This window comes from Notolabrus celidotus, chromosome 20, assembly GCF_009762535.1.
Source record: "Notolabrus celidotus isolate fNotCel1 chromosome 20, fNotCel1.pri, whole genome shotgun sequence".
NCBI classification, from domain to species: Eukaryota; Metazoa; Chordata; class Actinopteri; order Labriformes; family Labridae; genus Notolabrus; species Notolabrus celidotus.
In genome coordinates this window covers 6,305,542-6,330,621 of record NC_048291.1, presented here as the reverse complement: position 1 = coordinate 6,330,621, position 25,080 = coordinate 6,305,542, and the positions used below count along the sequence as shown (strand labels likewise).

Below are 25,080 nucleotides of genomic sequence, written 5' to 3'. Positions count from 1 at the left end.
GCGTCGATTCTATGTGTAGTTACATTTTAGAGGAGGTGCGCGTCAGCTACTTGCGAAGGCCCCAGTGTGGGCTACGCCGTCAACTCGACGTAGCAGTACAAATTAGCCTTAACTGTTTGCTTCAATTCTTTATACTAAGGTTTCATTTGCGTTATGACCATAAAGGACATCATTTAAAAAGATCAAGCTATATTCATTTAAGTTTTTTGTTTTACTAAATAAAATTAAAACCATAAAGACAAGACAAACAGAAATGTTTCATTAGTTTCTTTAATAATTCGTTTCCAGTACAAGATGCTGCATCACTTTGCTCTTTTTTGCTGCAGTTTTTTTTTTTTTCAAATTTTAATATTTTTTTAGGAATGACGTTATCAATAGAAGATTTGTACACAGTGAGCGATCTGAAGGAGGAGGGGGGGGATGATGTGTTTGGTCCTGCTCGAGTTCATCATGTGACTGGAATGATTTGAAGGAATGTCATCAGCAGATTATCATCAACAACAAAGAGATCAATGCTTCCTGATCAATTATTCAATCAATACTATTCCATAAAAATATCAAAATTATATCATCAGATTTTTGACAGTACAGTAACAGAGTGTACACCTGCAGGTACCCACACCTGTAAGGAAATGTCTGTAAACTGGCAGCAAGTACTCCAAAGTAAGTACCCATTTATGCTTGGCAGAGATTGAAAAGTACTTAAATACTTATACTGAGGAGTCTAAACCAGGACCCTGTTCACCAAAAACATCGGAGAAAAAGCGTTTTCATTTCAGAAAAGGAGCTCAGGTTACAAAAAGAAAATCTGTGTAGAAATGATGTGAAGTATCAACCTACAAAAGTCTGATCTTTAACACAGATGTCCTGTTTTCTGTCAATGTCTTATTTGTCACACAAATGGTTTTAATTAAATTAGAGAATAAAATCAAACACACATTCAGGCTGAAGAAGCTTAGAGGCCACTTTTTTTTTTTTTGGCAGTATTAAAAAAACAATCACCTACATGTCTGAATCAGTCTTGGCTTCAGAAATTGACAGAACTGATGGTGACGTGTTGCTGAATATTAACGATAAGCAGTGCTAGTTTGAGATGCTGCTGTTGGATGATGCTCGTTAAACTCTTAGTGGATCGGATTGATTTAGACGGATGTGTAACTGGATAGATTGACATTGTTACACACCTGGATATCACCTCTCAATATCCCTTGTATTCCTTTAACCACTGAAAAGCACAAATCAATCGCTCCTAAAGAGCCTAACATTGTGTCTTTGTGTTAAAGTAAGAAACAGCTGATCTCATTACTGTCTAATCTTGTATTCAGAATATTAGTGCCTCCTTCTGGACTGGAAGACTTAAGTTTGAGTCATAAAAGGCAAAAAACTAAAAGACGGATTTGTCATCAAATATGTTAAAGGTGACATATTATGCCCTTTATCATCAAAATATATTGGTCTAAGAGGTCCCCAAAACATGTCTTTAAAGTTTATTGCTCAAAAAAACACTTTGAAATCAGATTTTGGTCTGCCTGTAAACCCCTCTTTTTTAGCCCTGCTCAGAACAGGCTGTTTTCTGTGTCTGTGCCTTTAAATGAGAATGAGCTCTCTGACCACGCCCCCTCAGGAAGTGGATGTGGCCTCAGCTCTCCAGCACGTTGATCTAATGTTTACATGTTGGCTGAATATACACGGCTGCTCACAGACCCGCGTTACTTCAACCCTCTGAATCTGATCCAGAATCTGATCCTGACGGAGAAGCGCCTGCAGCAGGACCTTTCTGAACGATTGGTCACAGATTTAGTGTTTCTTGTTGTTTTATTTGTCAGTATGTCGACATGTGTCTTTGTACACAGCGACAAACATGTAGCTATGTGGCTATGCTAACTAGCGCTAGCACTTATCCATGAAAAATAAAAATCATCCACTAGATCTTCAAATCTGCAGACGTGGGGAGTAAAACCGACCTTTGTGTTTATTAAGACAGCCTACAGCTAGCATGCCTCCCTCCTAAGCTCCTTGTTAGCACACATGTGTGCAGGTAATGAAAAACGGAGGAGGGGTTGAGTTGTATTTTATGCAGTCTATGGGCTGAACAAGCTCTGAGCTCTGACTTCCGTTACAGACCGGATGGCGTTGTGACTTAAAAGAACCACAGAAAACTGAAACGGCTCGTTTCAGCACACATTTACAGAAAGGTGGAGAAATCAAAACGGGCAGAATGGATTTTTTTTCATTTTCGAGGGGGTTGTAGACATGCCAGGGACACATATTTCAGGTAGAGAACCATTCAAAAGTTGATTTTGCATGATATGTCACCTTTAAATCTTCTCTGGATTTTATCTCGGTGGCAAATACACCTGGATTAATCCATGGAAACGAGCCAAACACTGACTGATGGCGTTGGATACCATATACGGTAACATTTACACACAACATCACTCTGAAGTATCTTCATTACCTCAGACTTGTACAAATACTCTCTATGAAGTACTTTCCGTGAAGTACTGCTCTTTGAAACCCTGTGCAGACCTAGCTGGTTTCTCAGTGAACCGGGTCCTGGTCCGTCCGAAGCTGCTGGTTTGATTCAGTAAATAAAACATGAAGTACTCAGAGTGGGGTACTGCAGTATTTGTGCTTGTGTATCAGTAAGTACTCCAAAGTAAGTCCTGGGGACCTGGACTTGACACTCATACCAGTTTACAGAGAATCGACACACGCACACGCCAGACGCACACACACGCAAACACAACATACACACGGAGACACTTGCATAAGAGCAAATGAGTCAAACTCCACCCTGCCCACAGATAAAAAGAGCACAAAAGGTATGAAAATGTAAGAAAAGGTTGATAAGGAAAAGGTTTATATATGTTTTCATAAAAAAAGAGGATAATACTTTGTGTTTTTGCGCGAGGTTAAAGGGTGTTAAACAGTCGCTTTTAGCTGCTGTCGCTGCCCACACTGCTGCTGCTGCTGCTGCTCGCCGTGTCCACACGCTCTCGCTTGTGGATCTGCTCGTGAGCTTTGAGGTGGCCAGACTGGCTGAAAGTCTTCCCACACTGAGGGCAGGCGTACGGCCGTTCCCCAGTGTGGATCTGCTGGTGTGCCTTCAGGTGTCCGAGGCGGCCGAAGCTCTTCCCACACTGCGTGCAGCCAAACGGCCGCTCCCCAGAGTGGATCTTCTCGTGCGTTTTTAGAACACCTGAGTTGCTGAACGTCTTTCCGCACTGTGAGCAGGTGAAGGGCTTTTCACCCGTGTGGATCTGCACGTGGTTCCTGTAGCTGGTCTCCTTGGTGAAGCTCTTTCCGCAGTGCTGGCAGCAGAATGGCCGCTCGCCCGTGTGGCTCAGCTGGTGGGCCTTCAGCTCCTTGGACTGGCCGAAACTCTTCCCGCAGGTGACGCAGATGAACGGCCGCTCGCCCGTGTGAAGCCGCTGGTGTGAGCGCAGGTCGTCTGCCTTGGTGAAGCCTTTGGGGCAGTGCGCGCACACATACGGCTTCTGGCCCGTGTGGATCAGCTGGTGGCGTTTGAGGTTCCCGGCCTGGCCGAAGCTCTTCCCGCACTGCGAGCAGGTGTAAGGCCGCTCCCCTGTGTGGATGCGTTGGTGCGTCTTTAGGTTCCCCAGTGTGCTGAAGCTCTTGCAGCACTGCGTGCAGGAGAACGGCTTCTCGCCCTGCATGTTCCTGGGTTTCCTCACTGTCGGGTTCTGGGATTTGGTTGTTGGGATGGAACCCCCTGTCTGCCCACTCGCCCCCGTCCCGTCTGATGAAGTCTTCCCGTCCTGGGCCGGCTGCAGCTCGTACAGCGTCCCTCCACCAAACTCAGGATCCATTTTCCCCATGCTGTCCAGGAGCACTGCGTCGGGTCGCAGCTTGTTCAGCTCGGTGCGGAGCTCTGCCATGTGGATCGACTCCAGGCCGTTGTGCGGACCCGCCATGGCATTGGAGTCGGGGTACTCGCACTTCAGGGAGCCCAGCTCGGTGTAGTAACACTGCAGGTCCACATGGTGGTCTGACTTTATGTAATCCAATGTGTCTGTCACCTGAAACACACGGGAGAATAAATTAACCTCTCCATTATGTCATGAGTCTAAGCAACAGACGAAAAACTGACAGAATCTGAAGAATCTGCAACATATTCTGAGTCGGGTATCATTTACATTCTATTGATTTTGATCAGTCCTGATTCTGGTTCAGCTTATTGATTCTAGTTTTAATCCATTCTTGATTCAGATTCCATTATTTCTGTAGAGATTTAAAAAATGATGAATATCACAAAAACTAAAACTAGCCTGCCTTTTCTTGTTGGAACTTTCAGGCTCTTAAAAGTGAAACGTCGACTGTGACGAGGATTCTTCTGTTTTTTCTTCATTCACAAAAACAACATCACCCTTTCTTAAAACAAGGCTCAACAAGGCAGCAGCAGGCTGAAGGTAGCAGATACCAACAGAATGAATAAACTCGTCCCCAGGGCCAGTGATGTTGTCGGGGGTGGAGCTTGACTCTCTGACAGAGAGGAAGAGAGGAGGACACTCTCAAAGCTCCATGCCATCAGGGACAGCATCCACCACCCTCTCTACAACGTGCTGGTGAATCACAGGAGCACATTCAGAGCAAGACTCATTTGTTTCATTGCATCTTTATTTTATAAGTATTTTATTTGTAGTCTATTCCTTCTTTCTATTAATATTTGGACTTTCTTACATAATGTGTATAAGAGCAAACTGTAATGACTGTAAAACCTTGAAGTACAGGGACTCTTCGTGAGCGTTGGGGATGGAGGAGAGCTCCCTGAACTTTGTTGTCCAGGGCATGACGTTTTAAAAATCAGGAAAAAGAAACGCCAACCAGTTTTGACCCTCACAGAGTCTTCATCCATATTTCTTTTTCCTGATTACTATTTTTAAACGTCATACTCTGAACGATAAAAGACTTTCCAAACGTATTCCTTGAATCAAGCTAGTGTGCCTGACGACGGCCCCCTTTTCGACTAGTTTCGGTTCCTTCTTTAAGAGTACATGGCTTCTACCTGGAGTTTACCCCCTGACCTCCCTGAGCAACTTTTTTTTGTTTTATTAAAAGTGGATTTTAAATTTTTTTAGTAGGGATTTAAACGATACATCAAGTATCGATTAATTGATTGTTAAGAAATTACTCAAAAATGCTTTTTTGTTTTCAATTTTCCGTCACGTGGAACAAACATTATGTGGTCTCATTACATTCAGCTATCACGGAAGTGTTTTAAGTTTAAAGCATGTTTCAGTGTGAATCAGCTGGTTAAAGGTGTTGTGCAAAGCAGAGACGCTCAGCTGGCAGTGGCAGCTGTCTGCCAGGTCTCCACATGCGCTTTTTAAAGAAGATCAATACGCAGCTGCTGCCAACAACGACACCAAAGTTGACAACTTTAAACAGGACATTTTAACCTTTGGATACAAAACCAACAGACTGGTGGGAATTGCTAGTATGCTATGTTTGCAGACCAGCAACATTAGAGCTGTCTGAGCTTTTCTGCCGCTGGACTGATTATGACCCGGTCACACTCCCGGCTGACACCTGACGGCGTACTAGTGGTGCAACGGGTCATCGTTGATCCGTGATCCGTACGGATGCCTCTCCACGGTTCGGCACGAACGTGGTCCGCGGATTGGTTGATGGAAAAAAAAAATAAGTTGTGCGTGTTCACGTGATGACCGCATGTTCAATCCACAGTCACTCGTCAAGCGCAGCGAACGTCGTGGCAAGTGAAGGAGCAGAGGAACTTGGAAAAACCTCCTGCATCGTTTAAGTCAATGTGCTTGAGCCACGTTATGATATTCCATTGCGGACCCACTAGACCAGAGGCCGTCAATAGGCAGCCGGTGGGCCACATCCGGCCACCTATATGTGGCCCCCGAACTGTTATTCCTTCACTCTGTGTTTTGGTCAGGTCACCGCGTGTTAACCGGGACTTGTCTCCATGTCAACGATTACTGGGTCACCTAGAGCCCAATGCTGCGAGTGCAATTTTTAACTTTCACTTTTGTTAATGGAGCAGTCCGCATATTGGCACTTTGTCAGCTATAGGACCCTAGAATGCACGAAAACAGTGTGTTCAAGTTTGCAGCTCAAAGAAAAGTGGACGGTGAAAATCAGCAAATAAAAGAAGAATGGAGTGAAACTTTTGAAGTTCCTCTGCTCCTTCACTTGCCATGCCATGAAATGCAGTGAATGAGGCAGGACTGGGCCCACAGATAGGGTGCCTTGCACATGTAGTAAATTTTGAGTTGAATGTTGTTTTTATTTAATGGGCAAAAGTTTACAAGTGCTTTACAAAATAAAGAGGACAAAGTTACATTTGTCTTCTTTCTTTTTTTTTTTTTTTTTGCTGATCCGAAAAATGATCCATTCCGTGACTCAAATCCGTGATACGATTCAAACCGTGAGTTTTTTGATCCGTTGCACCCCTACGGCGTACGCATGCTTATTTTTCTCAATAAGAACAAGTAGACTTAAAACTAGACACTGAATCTAAAGTACTTTTCTGTTAATATTTTGAGCCTTCACTTTATAAGACTATGTCCGCAGAGAATATTTTTATGAGCCTGGTTGTTGATATTCAGCGTGTTAAACATGTACCCGAATTCAATGCCATCAGTTATATGCATGTTGTTGCTGTGGGGGGAAAACAACGTATTTGGCTTTGTTTTTGACATAAGAATAACAATGTTTTCTTATTGATTAATTGATAACTGATCGTTAACATTTAAAAAAAAAATCAATCACGGAAAATACTTAAAATTGACATCCTTAATTCGTAGTCATGATTCTTCTACCTCAATTCAAATGTGAACAGGTTTTGCACCAGAGTGTTACGAGAAGATGCAAACGTTGGCTGTGTACCGCAGCACATCACACGCGGTGCAGAGATGAAGTAAATACAGCACATGCTTCCTCCCTTGCATGACATGTCTTTTGCCACCCATGTTGCACTTTGCTGTGATATAATCTTCAGTCAAACATTTGTACTCGCTGCAGTCGGCCACGATCCGCTTCTCACAACTTTGTCTGTACTGCGTCACAAAAGACGTGATTTTACATTGGCACAGCAGATACTAGCAGATAAGTGAAACTGAAAATCCTCACTGAGGTTTCATTAATTTAATGTAATATAAAAATATTATTATCTTTGTATTCTTTTATTTTTCTGGTATTTATCTGATTTTATTTTAGTGATTTGATCATTGTGATTTTATTTTCTATGTTATTGAAATGTAGAACCGGTTCCGAGCTGGAACTGATCTTGATACCTGAGCCTGGTCGACTTCAACCTCCTCTCCTCCTCACAAACTTTGATGTAAATAAACTCCTCAGTAAAACTCTGATCCTGCTGAGATGAAGCCTTTAAGTCGACCTGATCCCTCCAGGTCTGTCAGAGTATTTCATCCCTCCCTGTTTGGTCTGTGTGGGTTTAGCGTACTGAGCTGTAAGCAGCTCTCAGTTTAAAAGGATTTGAAGAGTCAGTTGATGATCTTAAGATCTAAGCAGGATCAGATCCTCCATCAGGATCAGTACCAGACTGTGCAGCAGACTCCTTCTGTTAGTTTCATGTCTGGAGAAACCAAACCCCTCACCCTGATACAGTCCAGGTGGATCCTGCATCATGATGGTTCATTTTATAGAAATCAAAAACATTCACACTGAAGGGTCACCCTAAATTTATAGAGGGAGCGTGTGCACTGCGTTACGTCAGCGCCACGGATTTGCTCCCTCCTACGGCATGTTTGGAGCCTAGAGCCAGCTCAGAGCAGCCAGGATCAGCTTGGTCCAGTATAGAGAGGACAACATACAAACAACAGGTTACAGAGCCTTTCTGTGGTTGAATCATTTGGATAGTAGTCTGTTACTTTTGTGCTTTTATCATCACTGAGTGTGCTGCATAACTATAGAGTTTAGTTTTTGTAGATTTAGATGAGTGTAATATGAATAATTGTGCTCTACTTTGTTGTCCTGTTACCTTCTGACACAGTTATCTTAAAGTCCTGTTGTAGTGGACATGGATCACAGATATGTGGCTGTTTGGAGCTGTTAACATTTACATCCATGATCCATGAGTATCTCTGATCTATACGATCTTTTAAACGATCAGGAGTCCGTATATGGTGTTTTATTTTGAAAGTGAGCGGATTTCGCATGCAATCTTTGTGCCCGACTTCCTGTCCAGGTCGATCTTTTCTGTTCAGCTTGACGCGTGCTGCGCGTGGGTTCCGTTGAAAATAGACTCAACGCATATCTTTAGCAGTGCGGCGCGGGAGGGGGGGCACGCTCCCGAGACAGAGATGAGACGTGCCGCAGCGCTCCGTGTGAACATAAGCATTGACTAGAATGGGAAAGTATCGGCTTCGCAGAGTGCTGCGTAGTGTGCAGCGCAGACGTAAAGCAACGCTGCACATCCTGTATACATTGGGGGTTAGACAACAAGGAGCTCAGCAGCAGTTCTGAGTATAACACCACACTGATCAGGTGTGTTTGTGGATTTAGAATAACTCAGGAGGAGATTCTTAGTTAGAAAGATGGAAACCGAGAAAGGATTCAGAGGTGATGAAGTGGACTTCCTGATATGCTGTTGCTGCTGAAGCTCTTTGAGACATCATATAATCTCTCTCTCTCCCTTTTTTTTTCTTATTCTCCTCCATCACTCTTTCCAACCGCAACTTGGTCTCAGCAGATGTGTGTCTAACATGAGTCTGGTCCTGCTGGAGGTTTCTGCCTGTTAAAGGAAGTTTGTCCTTGTCGCTGTAACTTGCTAAATACTGCAAGGTGCAATGCTCATGGTGGATTAAGATGAGATGGGACTGGATCTTATCCTGTCTTGATTTTGGGTCTCTGTTCATAATTTGACATGGAGTACGGTCTAGACCTGCTTGGTTTGTAAAAGTGTCTTGAGATAACGTTTGTTGTGATTTGGTGCTATATAAATAAAGATTGATTGATTGATATAAAAACAATACACTCCTGACTGAACTCTGATTGGTCAGTTCTGATCAGGCTTCTACAGTGAGAATGTTTTTGGACGTGTGATGTACTGAGGGTCTACCTTAGACCATGTGAGTCCAGGTGTGAAGGGTGTTTACCTGGGAAATGTAGTCGAACACAGAGCTCGGCTCGTAGTGCGACTTGTATTCCAGCTCCGACACGTCCCCATGGTGGAAGTGGCTCAGGTGGTGGTTCCCGTGGTGGCCGAGATGCTCAGACTTGATGTAGTCGAGGCCACTGATCTCCATCTTGATCTGGTCCTGGCCAAGCTCGGCGGTGGACAGCGGCTGGATCTCGGACAGGTCCACCGTACAGATGGGCTCCAGGTCTCCGTCCTCGGGCTCGCTCTTTACGCACGGCAGCATCACCAGCGGCTCGGCAATCTCTGCCGCCAGCGAGCTGAGCGTGGGGGTGGGGCAGTCCGAGGAAAGGAGGGCCAGGGTCTGCGTCGGGGCCGATGAGCCTGTTCCTGGGCCGCAGTCCACCTGCAGGGAGGAGTCCAGAGGCGGGGGAGGGGACCCGCAATCCAGGCCCAAACACTCACTCTCTAAGTCTGTCATGGTGGGGGGGCGGAGCTAACCCTCCTCACCTCACTCTTGGTCAACACCTTCTTCGTCCTCCTCAGAGTCCGTCCTCCCTCCCTTCTCCAAAGAAATTTGTACGTCCTGAGAGGGGAGGGGCTCAGGGGTAGGGGGCGTGTCCCTGAGCGTCTCTTCTAGTAATCCAACAAATGTCCTGCTGGTGTCAGCAACCACACCTGACCAGCCTGTAGACAGAGGAGGAGAAGAGGAGGAGACAGCTGTGACTGATGTTTAAAACACAACAACAAAACAAACACGCCTGACAGATGGAAGGAGCAGTCGACCAGCAACGCCTTTGAGTTTAGGATAAAATGCCTGTTTTTATTAATGGAGTCTGTCGTCTTTGAAGAGAGCGATTAACAGCTGCTTCTGGTTTTACAAATCGTCTTCCTCTTTAACACAAAGGTCTGTCTTTAAAGTGATCCTTTCTGCAAGGACGTCAGACACAGAGGGCAGTGCGGTCTCTCTGATAGCCGGTTACCTGCTTCCGGCCCCGCTATGATCTCTGTTTACTTTTCCACAGAGATTCAGAGCATGTTATGTTAATCTACAGCTGATACATGTCACTGTTTATCATACAGACATGATTACATGAAGAATAGAGAGGAGGAGATGAAACACACGGCCAATGAGTGGTCGATGTCCAAGAAGTGTTGGAAATGCATGAAACAGAATGCTGCCAAGTGGACCAATCACAGGGCTTGCGGCCCGTGTGGATTCCAGGGGTAGTTACATTCTGGAGGAGGTGCACATCAGCTACGTGCGTAGGCCTGTGCCGGCGTGGGCCTGTGCCGGCGTGGGCCTGTGCCGGCGTAGGCCTGTGCCGGCGTAGGCCCGTGCCGGCGTAGGCTACGCCACCGATTCGACGCAGAAGTATAAATCAGCCTTCAGGGTTCGATCCGGAGAGGGAGCCTGAGAAACGGCTACCACATCCAAGGAGGGCAGCAGGCGCGCAATTTACCCATCCCGACTCAGGGAGGTAGTGACAAAAAATAACAATATAGGACTCTTTGAGAATTGGAATGAGTGCACTTTAAATCCTTTAAAGATCTGAAATTGTGCAGACAAGTTTGAGTCAATGTTTCCCCCAGCAGACTGAGGAGAAGAACCTCTTTGTTCAAAATGTTCAGTTTTCTGCAAGAAGTTTGTTTTCTGCACAGACTGGAGTCATGAAAACAGTTCAGCGTGTGAGCCAGCACTACTACAACTACTGCTCTTACTATGTTAGCTCACACACACACATAAACACACAAGCACACACACATATAGAGGCAAGCAGGGAAAAAGTTTGCAGTCTGGTCTCAGCTCTCTCAGACCTTCAAGTTAAAAGCAAAAACTGCAGCATGCCTCTGTGAATGAGGCCGAGGCAGAGTGCTTGTTCTCGGGCTGCAGCCTCCTACTCGGTGTGTGTGTGAATGTGAAGTTTGAGCGGCTGAGATTACCTGTCTGTCTCTTCAAACACTCAGGTAACCCTCTCAAGCCGCCACGCACACTGACTGCAGGAATCTGATTTCCTCTGTCAGCTCCACATTCACACCACAGCACCCCGTTACCGTGCAGGAAGACTTCATTTCTGCCTCTCTGAGTGAAAACTGAACCTGACAGAAGACAGAAGAGTGTTTGAATCCTCTGCGCTCACATACAAAGACAGGGCAGGATGCCATGTTTAGCTGCTAACACGGCTAGCCAGTGGCCATCTTGTTTATCACACTAACGTCGCTGGCAGCCTGCTAAGCTAACTAGCTGGTGTTAGCATGGGGGAGAAAGTGAGAGTGCAGCGGGGAGAGGAGCACCAGAGGGAGGGGGGGAGAGCAGGTTAGAGGCCCCGCTGTCTGCTCCTCTTTCTGCGTAAAGCGGCGCACAAAAAGGGGACAACTGCGTCCAAACCTGCACCGAGCCCGCGCCTACACTCCGGGTCCGGGTCTGCAGGCTCACACAGAGCAGGAAACCGAGCCGAGGAACGAGGGGGGGGGAAAGCTACACAGCAGGCGGGGGGGATCACGGCAGGGACAGCGGGTACGTTACCTGCGGGGGGTCCGGTTCATGGTCCGGTTCATGGCTCGGCCGTCACTTGTAGCTCCCTCCGCCGGACCCGCCACGTCCACCTCGGCAGAACAACCCGCCGCCTCGCCTCCTCTCCTCCCCTCTATCACTGACTAATTCCGCTCCCTCCTCCTCCTTACCTTCCTCTCCTCCCTCCTTCTTACCTTCCTCTCTTCCCTCCTTCCTCTCTCGCTTCTTTCCCCCCTTCTTTCCTTTCCTCCCCCCTTGTTTTCTGCTGGTGATGTGTTGGTTTCGTACGACTCGGCTTTAGGATCCGGTTCCTTTATGTGAACGAGATCCAGCAGCGTCGTGAGTTGTGCCTGCCCACCTTCAGCAGCTCGACGTGTGTTTGACACAGATCTTACACTCACCTGATCACAGAGAGGAGGGGAGGCTGATCTCTGAAGATAATTCACATTTTAAACACAACAACTCAGCATCCACACTCCAGGATGTTTTCTTTAGATGTGAACATAAAGGTATTTTATTATACATGATTTCAGAATTTAAAGTGTCAACATCTGGCTGAAATGACCCTCAAAACTTAGTAGTTTAATTTATTTCATTGTTCATTTAATTGGATTTTTCTGGGTTAAAGCTGCTGTAGGTAGGAATGGTGTAAAAAACGTTACTTTTCTTTCTGCTGGGTTTGGAGAAAAGGTCATCAGTCCCTCCAGGATTTCGCAGGATTTTTTTGTGATTATTGCGGCCCAAATTGCCTGAATTTGCGACAGCTTTTTGAAAAAATTGCGGTGAAAGTTGCGATTTTTTTTTTCCTTTTTTCCCCCAATAACATCTCAGGGACAAGTAAAAACACTAAATTACAGTTGTTTTTAGAAAACATTCTCGATGTGAGCACTGTGACTGTATTTTGATTCTCTTGATTCACAGAAAAATGCCATGAAAGGACTGTATTGCACCTTTACGACAGTCCATAAATGCACCTCACAGCGACTGAGGCACAGACAGTCACTTCATGGCACTCTGAAATGAATCTGCATCTTTGATGACAAGGAGTTGATCCAAACTTACTAAATGTGTCTGATTTTTCACCAAACTGGATTAAATCAAGCTGTAGATGCAGAGCTTTTTATGGTTATAGCGGCAAAAACTGCAAACCTCAAATAGTAAACAGACGTACCCCGGGTGTGTATTTGTCACTAACGCACACCGGGGGGTAAAAATTATCAATGAAGATGAGACAGATGCATGGAGGTGAGGAGAGCTGGTTCATAAAGCACACCTGCTGCAGGTAGAGACCAAACGAACACTGAGCCCCTCAGATAATACTCTAGTATCTATATATAACAACGTCGTCATGGTCACTTGTCCTGCCTGCTGTCCCCGTTTTTTTTTTTTCACCCGTTCTCTGTGCGTGTTTTGCTGTTGAAAAGTGCCGATCAAGTGAGGCCTTATGTTTATGTTACAAGGAAGTGAAATTGATGACGAAACCGATGACGCACAGGGGCTGAGGTAAATGTAATTGGTCAAATTTGCGGGAAAGTTGCGGTGATTGTATAAAATTGCAAGGCCGCGAAAAAATCGCGCTGATTGGTTGAATTTGCGTTGATAGTTGCGATCACGAAATCGCAACTTCCTGGAGGGACTGGGTCATAATGCCCATCAGTACTCATCGGTAAGTGGAGTAATTGGAGACTATTGCAAAATCTCTGTTTTCCAATGCATTTGTATCAAGCAATGTTGTGTTCTGACAGACCAATCGTAGCTAATCTCCAATCCTCTGTCCTGATTGGTTACTACTACGTCCTCCAATTGGTTATGAGTCCTGCAGAAGCGGCAACCTCCAGTCTCAAACGATGAAGCCAATGCGGAAGTGCTATAAACTGCAATTCATCGAGAATCCGCTTGAGGCTGGCACACACTGTACAGGGGGTTAATTTTTTTCTAACGCGACGGTTCAGAAGATATTAAGATTACGAGTTTTGCCCAAATAAGGACATGACTGACGTGACTCCCGGTCGGGAACACATAGCTATTGGCTAGGAGGCTCACACTACGTCACACTCTGCCTGGTTGAGTTCCGCATTTCCAATATGGCTGCTGCCGTCGATTTGCTTCAAAACAGCTCTCAGGAACAGATGGGTGACGTCACGGATACTACGTCCATATTTTATTCAGTCTATGGTCCGGCACTATCATGACTGCACCCGCCGATCTGTGTTGGGGGGCTAAGAGGACATTCGAAGTCCCTCTTTCTGAACAGATGTTTACTCTGTGACTACCAACAGAAGCTTTAATAGAAAAAACGATCAAATTCATCATTCGTCATTGATAATTAAGCAAAATGTAATTTATTATTCCATGAATCCATTTTCTTCCAGTGGTACCAGGTCTTGGTGGCAGCAGGCTATTCAAGTCGACTCAGGCGTCCTTCTTCCCAGCAATGTCTTCCAGCTCCTACAGGGGGATTCTGAAGCACTCCCATGCCAGTTGGGAAATATAAACTCTCCTGCAACCCCTGGGTCTCCTCTTGATTACAAAAACCTGAAAAAGGGAAGCGTCCAGCAGGATCCTTCTCAGATGCCCAATCCATCTCAACTTGTTCCATTCAATGTAAAGGAGTCGCAGCTTTACTCCAAGCTCTCTCCATGAATCACCACCTTACCGTGGTGGAGGGGGTTGCATGTCCTCATGAACCTGGGAGCTGTGTTGTCAGGGTCACTGGCCCCTTGTAGGGTCTCCCAAGGCAAATTGGTCCCATAGAGGATCTAGATCAAGTGTGCTTAAAAAAAAACCTATGAGGGGAGGGGGTTGAGTTGAGTCATCTCATCTTGATTTGGAGAACAAGGCTAGAAGGGAGTGGGGAGTGTCCAGCCACTGGGGTCTCATCCATGGGACCCTGCTGAGCTCAGCCCAAAACACTACATTGATCTGCATGCCTTGTGGGTCCACCACCCACAGGGACAGGCATGGGGGTGGGGCGCAGTGTGACCCGGGGTTGCAGGTCAAAGCAGACCTCGGAGATTTCAGTGTGCTGATGAGCAGCTCTTTCTGGACACACCCTACTTTTTAATTGGTGATATGACTGAACATTTTGGATTTTCATAAGCTTAACATGAATACATTAAGTAACACAGAAGAATGATAGTTTCAATCATCGAAGGTGATCATAATATTAAATTCAACTCACAGATTGAGTCCAAATGAAGACCCATTAGAAGCTGTAAGAGATGGCTTACATTGATGAGCTGGTAAAAATGATCTGATCACTGCATTGCCTCTATTTCCCCCTTTTGGTAATCCTTCCCTCCTTTCTTCCTTCCTGTCCTTCCTACCTCCCTTCCTGCCTGCTCCTTGTTCTCTTGCTTGAGCACACAAACCTGTTCAGGTGGATCAATAGGAACATGTACTGTATATCTCAGCAGCATGTTGGAATTCTGATGAAACCTGTCATTTTTTGTAATAACAGGTACCTAGAATCGAATAAAAGTTGTACGTGATGTGCTTTTTTCTTTTACAAAAACAACTGTAATATGTTCAAAGAGTTTTACAATATCAATTTAACTATTTCACCAAAAATTTAAATTATGAAAGACTGAAATAAACAAACTAAATTACTAAAATGTTTTTGCTTATTAACTCTTTAATGTGCCTCCTTAAAACTGGAAGTCCTGCACCTAATTTCACTTTATTGGCTTCTTACTCTAACTTTAGGGTGACCATCACTTGTTCTTAAGTGTTTTTTTAGCCAAGAATGACGACATGGGCTGTTTTTGAAACCACCTACTATACTAGCATTACGTACTGATTTGACCAAAATTCAGTATGCATTATGTGAACAAGAGCAAAATCTGCAGTATGCCAAACCCCCCAGGATGTCGTACTGATTCGGGAAAATGTCTCAGTATGCATCGGACCAGTCTCCCTCAAGTGCTGTTTCCCACAGTGCACAGCGCATGAATGCCACAGAAGCAGTTTCACCATCAGCTTGGCCGTTGTTTGCCCTCGCTTTCCGAAACTGAAAATCAAGCGACACTTGGCCAAGCATACTGCAGATCAGATCGAACAGAACAGTCACACCTACCTTCAAACATAGTATGCAATATGTAATATGTACTGCATACTGCTTTTGAAGGTAGTATGAAATAGGACTCTTCTGCTGGATCTGTTTTACAGTATGTTTGGTCAGGCATCACTGGATTCTCGGTTTCAGAAAGCAGGGGTAAACAACGACCAAGCTGATAGTGAAACTGCTTCTTTAGCATCCACTTATAATCTAAAAATTAAGAAGTGATTCATATGGAATTTAATCATTTTCACAGACAGGAATAGATACCTGTGCGCTGAGTATCGCCTCAGTAATTACTGGAGTTACAAGATTCACCAGCGTTTCTTACGCATTACTTCAGTGTAAATATAACAGACTGTTAAAGTCTGATACAACCCCAACACAGTAGGTGGCAGAAAGGTGGCGCTGTGCATTGTGGGAGACTGGTCCACTGCATGCTGAGAATTTTTCCCGAATCAGTACGACATCCAGGTAGCCAAAATAGCAATAGTAAAAAGGTGGATGGCGCTGCACCTCCCAAAAAGTGAGGCCTCAAAACATCTGGAGCTCCCTCTACTGACTGGCTGCAGCGTAGGCCACAAAGCCTGCGTCCTTCATGCTATTGGATGGGGCTTGAGTAGATAGAAGTTTTAGATTTAGTTCTGTGATGCCATCTGGTGGGGTATAACACCATGATTAACAGCTCTATTGACACAGAGGCTCTTGCAGTGCTGGATTATGAGGAGCGGTGAAACACTAATCTTTCCATAACCATGAACCTGCTTCAAACTTACACATTTATCCATCCTGCTGTGGACTGCACCAGCCTGAGGGACCTTTGATGTTTGATCAGTGAGTTAAAGACACTTCTGTTTGAGGAAGTGGAGGGATGTAAACACTAGCCCTATGAGAGCCAATCTACTGCAGAGACCCCGACTCCAAAATGTGCCAGGAGTGGGAGTTTCTGCTACACTTTTGTACAATGGGAGGAAGTGGAGACATGTCCATCATTACATTAATGCAGTTTAAATAAGACTCTTCAGGCCAAGCTAGTAGTTGTGAACATTTATTGGTTTTATTTGAGTTTCAACACTAAAAAGTACCCGGTCTCATAGACTAAAACAGGTAATAAAAATTAAAAAAACCAAAAACACCATCCCCATGGCCTTCATCATGATCATCATTAACATGGCAGACAGCTGTAACTTGGCGTTTAGACATTCAGACAGTGCTGTGTTCAACAAACAAGGTAACAGCCAATCACAACAGTTAACATCTCACCTCTCCGGTGGAAAAAAGTCTGCAAGAAATCACTTGAAACTGACATTGGTCACAGAAGGGTCAAAGGTCATATCAATTCTGAGTTCATCTAAATTTCCATTTCCCAGCCGAAGGTGAAAACTGTCCCAACCTTTCCCATCACTCACCTTCATCACTTTAAAGTTGAATTATTAAATATGAAACTCTTTCAGATTTGGTTTCATTAGACTGTTGATTTACAAAATAAGGGCACATTTTATCAAAAGTATTGCATCGAATCCAAGCACTGAGATGAATTATCTTTGACAAACAAGAACAAGCGTGTTCAGAGATCATACAGGGAGTAGAAATAGAAGTTTAAAACAAGAGTCTCATTTCCCTGTCTTTAAAAACATAGTTTGCACAAAGTAAAACAACTTTAATTAAAAACATTACAACTTTTAAAAACGCTTAAACATCCCTTTCATCCCATCGTTCCCATGTTTGCATCGAAAAACTGGAGGACCCCAGATGGTTCCCTGAGGAACTCCAGCTGAACTACAAATCAACCCTTTAGATTGTTTTTTCAAAGATGTCGGTCCCTCTGGGCTCCAAGTGAAACTTTTTTTATTCCCTTCTTTCTCTCCACTCGGTTCTTCACAGCCTGCAGCTTTAACAAAGAGGCTGAATTGAAATAACATTGTCTTCTCTCAACAACAAAACCGCTTTTCAGAAAACTGCCAAAAAAAAAAAAAAAAAATCACAGGAGTCCAGATGTGCTCTGAGATATGTACACATGAAAGTTGTCTGAATGCGTCTCAGTGTTTTAAATAAGTTTGAGCTTCATCAACGTTTTTATTTATGCCCTCCTTCAAAAACAATATTTGGGGAGAAATGCATCTGGTGGAATTTTTTGTATAGATTATTAATTTTCAATCCGAAATCACAAGAACAAATTATTTCGATGGAAAAAGCAGAATCATCTTGCAAATTTGAGACAGAATCTGTAGAAATTGGATCGTTAAGGTACCTGAAATTATTCTACAGTAACTCATATACAAAGGCCTCTAATTTACATATTCCGTGTCATATAATTATGAATTTATTTCAAAAAAATTAAGGCAAAAGTTGAACAAGTTTCGGAATACTACTGTGAAAAGAAAGATCTTTTCAAATAACTTTTACAACATTAATTAAGGCGTTTTTGTTTTAGTCATCATCTGCTACTTTGTCCCACACTTAAGTTAAAGTGCCACAATATATTCCTGGTTCCTGCTGAAAGTGGCAACACCACTGCACTTAGAATGGCACATTATACCCATAAAAACTCCTAGGTGGCCCAGTTGACAAGTCAGAAGTCATATGCACTTTGAGTCAAACTGAATTCAACTATCAATGAAGTATTTGTAGACTGAGCTACCACGTATGAGCAAAGCATACAGGTGCAGCTAGTCAGACTGACTGAACCACATCACAAAAGCTGGCCGAGCACTATTTAGGAGTGTGCAAATCACCACAGAGCGATGGATGACATTAGATCTAAGATGTTAACAGAGCTTGCTGACTGCAGGCCAGTCGAACATGTTGAAGGCTCTGGTCTAGAGGAGGTCTGCAGGTTGGCATTTTGAGACTCTGAGGCTGTCTCCTATCTCTAAGTCTTGTTTTCACAAAACACTGATGCAGCAGTACAGCATTTCTCTAAATCTAAATCAAGATCATAAAGTACATTTTGTTGCATTCCATTCATCAAGTCTCTCATAAAAACTGCTTTACTTTGTTAATCTGGACTTAAAACTGTTTTGAAATCCCCAAAAAAAGACTTTTGAAGGCTTCATCTTCTTATTATTTCCCTTTTCATACATCCACCCAGATACATTTCTCTCACCTACAGTTTTGTAAACAAGGTCAGGAAGGGCTGTGGTTGGTTAACAGGTCACATGACGCTGGGTGACATAAGACGAAACCTTGTAACCACCACATAACCTCAGATTTGAACACCCGGTTCAGTGCTGATTTCACTTCAGGTGTTATAAACTGGTATGTGGAGATACAAGGTTGACCTCTGAGGGGTTCGTAATGGTAACACAGTGCAGTGAGGCAGCTGCTGTCCCGTAAAAACCACATAATGGATGTTTTAGAGCGAACTGTTGCTGACTGACTTATGTGCATTTTGTGTTACGTAAACTGGAGAAACACACCCGATGCATTAAAGGATCAGACGTTTCCTTTAAGTGTTTCCTTTAAGTGTTTCCCTAATCAAGTTTTCCTGCATGGTTTGGTTGTTGTTGTTTACCCATTTCAGTGTTACAAATTTATATTTCATCTCTTTTTAAAGATTTTTCTAAGTCCTAGCTTTAACATTACAATACTTTTCTGGTTATTCTTTAAGGTTTATAAGTGCCTAGTAGTGTCACCCAAAATATGGAAGCCCATTGATGCCAAGTAAAGTGAGAAAAGTGCCAAATAAAAAATGACAATGACCATCAATTTTAAGTTTTGTGATGAACGGTAACATTTCAGACCACAGCAAGAACAGATGTAGATCGGTTAATGTTTTAAAGTTCAGCTAGCACATGGACAGAGGCTAAATATATGTTGAATTCAAACTAAAATTAAAACACTAAAGTTAACATAATGGATTAGCATCAAAGTTAACAAAGTATGTCACTTTTTTTGAGGATATCTCTAAAAGGAAAGGTCAAAACATCTGAGTATTACCTAACTTTTACCTAAAAGTAGATTTTTTTTATGTCTTTTAATTTGACATTTTCAATTTTAGTACATTTGAGCTCAAAATGGCATCAATGAGCTTTCAAAAAAAATGGGTTATTCAAAAAACTTTTCGTCTAGTGATTACAATTCTTTTTGAATCCCAAATAAAAACATAATGTCTTAACACTTCTGTAAGGTGAAAAAGCAAAACAGATACTCTTCAATAAAAATGTTTTCCCGTCTTTAAACCTGAGATGTTTGTGCATTTGTAGTTTTGTGGTTTTTACTTTAAACAGCATTAGGCTCTGAGACGCATCCAAAACAAATCAGATAAAATAAAATAAAAATCACACATTATTGTAGTCAAATGTCAACACCGTACAGCTACTGAGGTAATGAGGTCTGTGTGGGAAAAAACAAACAAACACTTGAAATGTTTTACGAGAAAAATGAGGTATGTGAACACGTGGAGGCTGAAAGTGCAACGAGTTGGAAAAATGAAGACGCTCAGCGTTCGAGGAAAAGCGATTCAGGTTATTCAGATTTTGGCGAAGCAAGAAAGCAAGCTCAAGTTCTTCAAGGAGAGGCAAAACCGAGAAATTAAACATTACATTATTGACCTACATTATTCTGTAATCATTATTTTACTTGAGGAGACCTGGTTTCTGAAATTAAAACTCTTAGTATTTTCATTCTGACATTTTTTTTTCTTCATTTTTTCTTTTTCTTTTTTTTTATGTTATGGAACATTCACCAGCAGCTGTGAACGGCTTTATACTACGATTTTCCAACATTTAATTAAAGCCTGGCTGCTCAGCAGAGTCGTAGCTTCATATTGCTCGATGTTTTTTTGATCAAACGGATAAAAACAAATTCAGCGTATGGCTTGAAAAAATAGCTTATTTACAAAGCTTAGAAGCGACTGTTGTTGCTGAAGCATGGCGGAGCTGAAACAACATCAGAACACAAGAATAATCAGGATACATCGAAGATATATTTATACATTAACCTGATCCTTCACCATCCATCCCTCCATCCATCCATCGCACACTGTCGTACAAATGCTACAGAGGTTATGTTGTACTGCAGAGACTTTAAAACACAAACAGATGGATGAGGAGGAATGATTCAAATAAAGACTTTACAAACCAGGAGTCTGGTTGGCATCAGGAGATTTTTTTATAACATTTTCTCTTAGATTCAGAACTTAACGAGGAGTCATTCCTCCATATTGTTCCGTGAATTTCCCAAGTTTAAATTTTCATCATTAACTGACGTGTTGATTTAACACTTCATTTTATCTTTGGCGTCCCTAACACTTAATTTGATGAAGAAGAAGATGATATAATCAAATAAATTTATAAAAATATATGTTTTCAATGTTTCAATTGGGGTTGCAAAAGGTGCCATTTTTTCATTTAAGAGCATAAGGTATTGCCGAAAGGAAAACGGTTCATAATTGGAAAGACAAGTTAAAAAATTCACTTTGGGGTGCGTTTTAATTCTCTTGTGAGAAAAAGTTAGAGAATAAACATTTCAATGAAGATTTTTTTTCATTACTTATCTGTCCTAAAGGCAGGTTTTTTAAAAGGCGCTTTTTTGTAACATACAAGTTTTGGGGAAAAAAATACGTTATTTGCAATTTCCAAGTTGCATAACATTAAAAAAAAAGTAATTTTCCAATAAGTAAAATCCAATTATGATCATCAAAATTTTGATTTACTGTCGCAAAATTTCGTCTTACGAAGAGGATATTTAAAAAAAAAAGGAAGGACAAATACATTTTTTTTTTGTTTTCTTGCCTTTCTGTATTTCTGTATCTATAAACTCAATTTCCAGTATCTTTGGACATAGTGTAAAATTATAAAGAGACATCAGATGAGATTTCAGAAATTTGGCCATGATTTCCATGGCATCATCGACGGAAAACAACTTCTGGAAAGGGAAAAAGGTTGTTGTAGGTTTTTGTTAAAAAGAAAATTTCCTTTTTTTCCCCATCCCACAAAAAGTGCCTTTTCATAACGAGAAAACTAGCTTATCATTTTAAACCCGTCCTGTGATGAGGTTTATTTCTTTATCATCGTTTTATTTGATAAAACTGTATCGATAAAGAAAATGATACGATGACTCGAAAGGAAAGGAAAGATAATGGTCTTGATATGAATCTTTCTGAACTCATTTTGGAGACAGAATTTAAAATGTACTTAAACAAGAGTTTAATATCTTGAAGCTAACAGTATGTTAGCTTATTTTTAAAAGTGATGAAAAACAATGTCTGCCAAGAAAAGGAAACATTTGAAATTCTGAAAAATATTATTTTTGGTTAGGACAAATCTATACTTCATATCTTATCATTGAAACTAACTTGTGACTTTAAGCTTTTGATCATGCAATTACAAAGAGTGTCACAGCAATTGTTTTCTTTGTTGAATCTGTCTTAGTTGAAACTCATTGATATATATTGTATTTGTTTTTTGTATCTGTATGTTTTTTTCTTATTTTTTGTACTTCTTTAAATCAAAGGAGAAAACTATTCGATGACGTCAGTTTTAGTTCTTGGGAGACAAATCTGGATATTTGCCTCTTGTGTATATCATATGTATACATTTCTGCCAGGAAAAGGAGACAGTTATAAATCATAAAAAAATATCCTGAATACTCTGGTGAGTAAAATGTTACCTTTAAATCTCACTTATTTCTATTCTTTTATTTTATAGTTAGAGAAGTCTTTTATTTTGAAGGTCTTCCTGTTACTACTGCAAAGTTGGTCTGTATTTATTTCATTTAATAGTTAAGTGTTAAAAATTATTTTCAATCATATCATTATATCTTTCTTCTCCTGGCAGTATTGGGCCTCCGTACAGGTCTGAATAACCAAAGTAAACAAGAGAGGATAATTAGCTAAAGCCAGAGAAGCATTGTCTGTAGAAAAATGTAACAAATAATAATAATCATTTCCAGCTTGCTTGTTGTAAGGAGGTATATGTGTGTCAAGATGAACCGAACTGGACTGAAGAATGAGGCGAGAATGAAGGAAAGAAGGAAGGAAGGATGTAAGGAAAGACAGCAGGAGGCAGAGGAGTAAACCATTGCAGATTCAAAATCTTCCTCCTTCTTCCTTTTTCTCTCATTGTCATCATCAGGTCTGTCCGAAAAAAGTAAAAACTGTACAGCAAAAAAAGGATCAAAACTGCAGAGATTCACATTCAACGAGTCCAAACAATCAACGGTTTATCTTCCTTTTGTTTGTACAAGAAGTGACAGAAAAAATTCCTTGAAAAACATCGTTCAAAAATCTAAAACATGACGACAAAAATGCACCTGACGATAATCCAAAACTGTTTAATAAAAATCAAAAAGTCTGTTGAGAAAAAAAAGAGCACTTTAAAAACAAACAGGTAGAAAAATCAAAGGTCACTTTTTGTCCTGTGTGAGCCACCGTACACACTGCACAGATCCACGAAATCATCACCACACGCAATAACCAGGAAACGACACTCAGACTGTTCCAGTGCTGCGGCGCCGAGCTTATTGCAAACATTTTTCACCTGCCCGGCTGAATCTCACCTGCAGCGGCTGAAGCTCGTTTCCTGTGGAGGGGGGAGGAGTTTTTTTTTTTACAGGAGTAGAAGAAGAGGTGGAGGTCGATGTACAGCAGGAAGATAGGTTTCTACGTGTTTTCTTCGCCACATCTGAGCTGACTCCTCCTCTCCTCATTCAGTACTTCTGTTGTCCAGGGTCAGTTTTCTTCCTGTTTTGTGTCAGATTCTTGGATTTTATTCCCCTGTGACATCCAAGTGGTGGTCTGGTCCAGCTTCAGCTTTCAAGAATTTGTAAATAACAATATTTCTGAGCACCTTAAATCATCCAGGAGCAGAGTGAACCAGCTGGGCAAACTTGAAATCATGCTCCGTGCACCATTTAGACCGGAGCCCTGTTTGTGTTGCACCTGGGTGTATTTTCAATGCTTAGGTTGGAGCAGATTTAAGTTTGGAAAGTCAAACTAGTATGAAACGAAAACGTAACAGTCACGAAACTTAAGCACGTTGGGTGCAGTAGATGATAAATGGAAGGGTGTAAAGACGAAGGAGAGTCCTCCGTGAACAGAAACAACGCTCTGGAGGTTTTCTCAGACACAGAGCTGATCTAAGTGTTTTACACAGGTTGGCCCTGTTTGAATGAGCTAAAAAGCCCTCCCTTCAACTATAGCATGAAATAACAATAACCTAACAATAATAACTTTATTCATATCACCTTTAAAAAGGCGTGTCAGTTATTGGTGTGGTGCTGTCCCGCCCTGCAGGTGCTGATTATCGTCAGATTTTATGTAAATGGAGCCTCTCGTGATAAATGTTCATCTGACAGCATGCAGGGGTAACAAGAGTGAGATGTCAGAGCATCATCACACCGTGCGCAGCTGTGGTGGCTGTCAGGCTCCCGATGTAAAGTCACTTCAAGTCAAGAAGTCAGACACACCTCACTAAGTCTCTGTTGAGGCCCAGCTGGTACACTGACTCCTGATTGGTGCAGAAATGTCCTCTGCGCTCGCTCTGGCTGATTGGTCTGTTTTGCTGTCGGATCCTGACGCTCAAAACAAAAAAACTGATGGAGTTAAATTCTGGTTTTTAATGTAAAAAAAAAAAAAAAAAAGAAAGAAAACAACCTGAATTTTTCTGATTTAAAAAAAAAATCAGAGCTTCAACAAGAGATTTGTCAGCGTCTGCACTAAGTGAATTCAGGTGTTCTGCAGAGTTAAAGCATCTTCCTATTGTATTACAGAGTTTCAGCATCTCTGTGTATGAACCAACCAGAATGCCTGGAGTTAGTTTCCTGTTCTCTTTCAAAGTAAAAGCATCTCTGTGTGTTTAGAAGATGCTTTTATGATGAAAATATCTTTGTGTTCTGTTTCAGAGCAAAAGCATCTCTGAGTGTTAAGAGTTCAAAGCTGTTCTATCCTTGTAAGTCGTGTCTGTGTACCGTTTGGTGTCCTTCAGATCTTCAGGTTTTCTCTGTAAATTGGACTCAGAAGCAGACAAGTTTCCCTTACTTGGTTTCTGGTGTCCGGTTCTGACAGGCCTGTGGATCCTCCTCTATGAATCTCATGTGTTGTTTTTTTTTTGTTCTGGACTCTGCTGAAGCTCTTGTTGAAGTCTCAGTGACTTCTTCCTTCCCGACAGGTTCAGGATCGGTGCCCAGGGTGCTGGGTACGGATGTGGCTGTGGAGCCGGGTCGCTGACGAAAACCTCTTCCCACAGTCTGAGCAGCGCAGGGCTGAGGTGGAGCCGCTGGGCGGGGATGACGGGGATGAGGTGTCGGCGGCCGCGTTCTCGGCTATGTGAGTCTGACGGTGAGCCTTCAGGAGAGACATCCGGCTGAACCTCCGACCGCACTCCTCACACTCGGACCAAACCCTCCGCCTCTTCTTCTGCACACACACACACACACACACACACACACACACACACACACACACACACACACACA

General features: G+C 42.5%; 2 protein-coding genes across 4 annotated transcripts in view; both read right to left on the bottom strand.

Moving 5' to 3' along the window:
- Positions 1 to 291: 291 nt before the first annotated feature.
- Positions 292 to 12,004, bottom strand: si:dkeyp-113d7.1 (uncharacterized protein LOC407709 homolog). 3 transcript variants are annotated; one of them, XM_034710837.1, is made up of 3 exons: positions 11,619 to 12,004; positions 9,111 to 9,778; positions 292 to 4,043 (listed from the first exon to the last, which is right to left on the bottom strand). In XM_034710837.1, exons 2-3 carry the CDS (start codon positions 9,570 to 9,572, stop codon positions 2,940 to 2,942), a joined length of 1,566 nt encoding a protein of 521 aa, XP_034566728.1. In that variant the 5' UTR covers positions 9,573 to 9,778; positions 11,619 to 12,004; the 3' UTR covers positions 292 to 2,939. The 3 variants fall into 3 exon arrangements, with proteins under 3 accessions (XP_034566728.1, XP_034566729.1, XP_034566730.1); XM_034710838.1 differs by lacking the exon at positions 11,619 to 12,004 and adding an exon at positions 11,481 to 11,503; XM_034710839.1 differs by lacking the exon at positions 11,619 to 12,004 and adding an exon at positions 11,036 to 11,210.
- Positions 12,005 to 16,695: 4,691 nt separating this feature from the next.
- The window catches only part of si:dkeyp-113d7.10, a 37,253-nt gene continuing 28,868 nt past the window's right edge, over positions 16,696 to 25,080 (bottom strand). Inside the window, exon 5 of the mRNA XM_034710840.1 lies at positions 16,696 to 25,021. Within this exon, the coding sequence (XP_034566731.1) occupies positions 24,776 to 25,021 (246 nt within the window). The 3' untranslated portion in view covers positions 16,696 to 24,775. The remainder of the gene's footprint in view (positions 25,022 to 25,080) is intronic.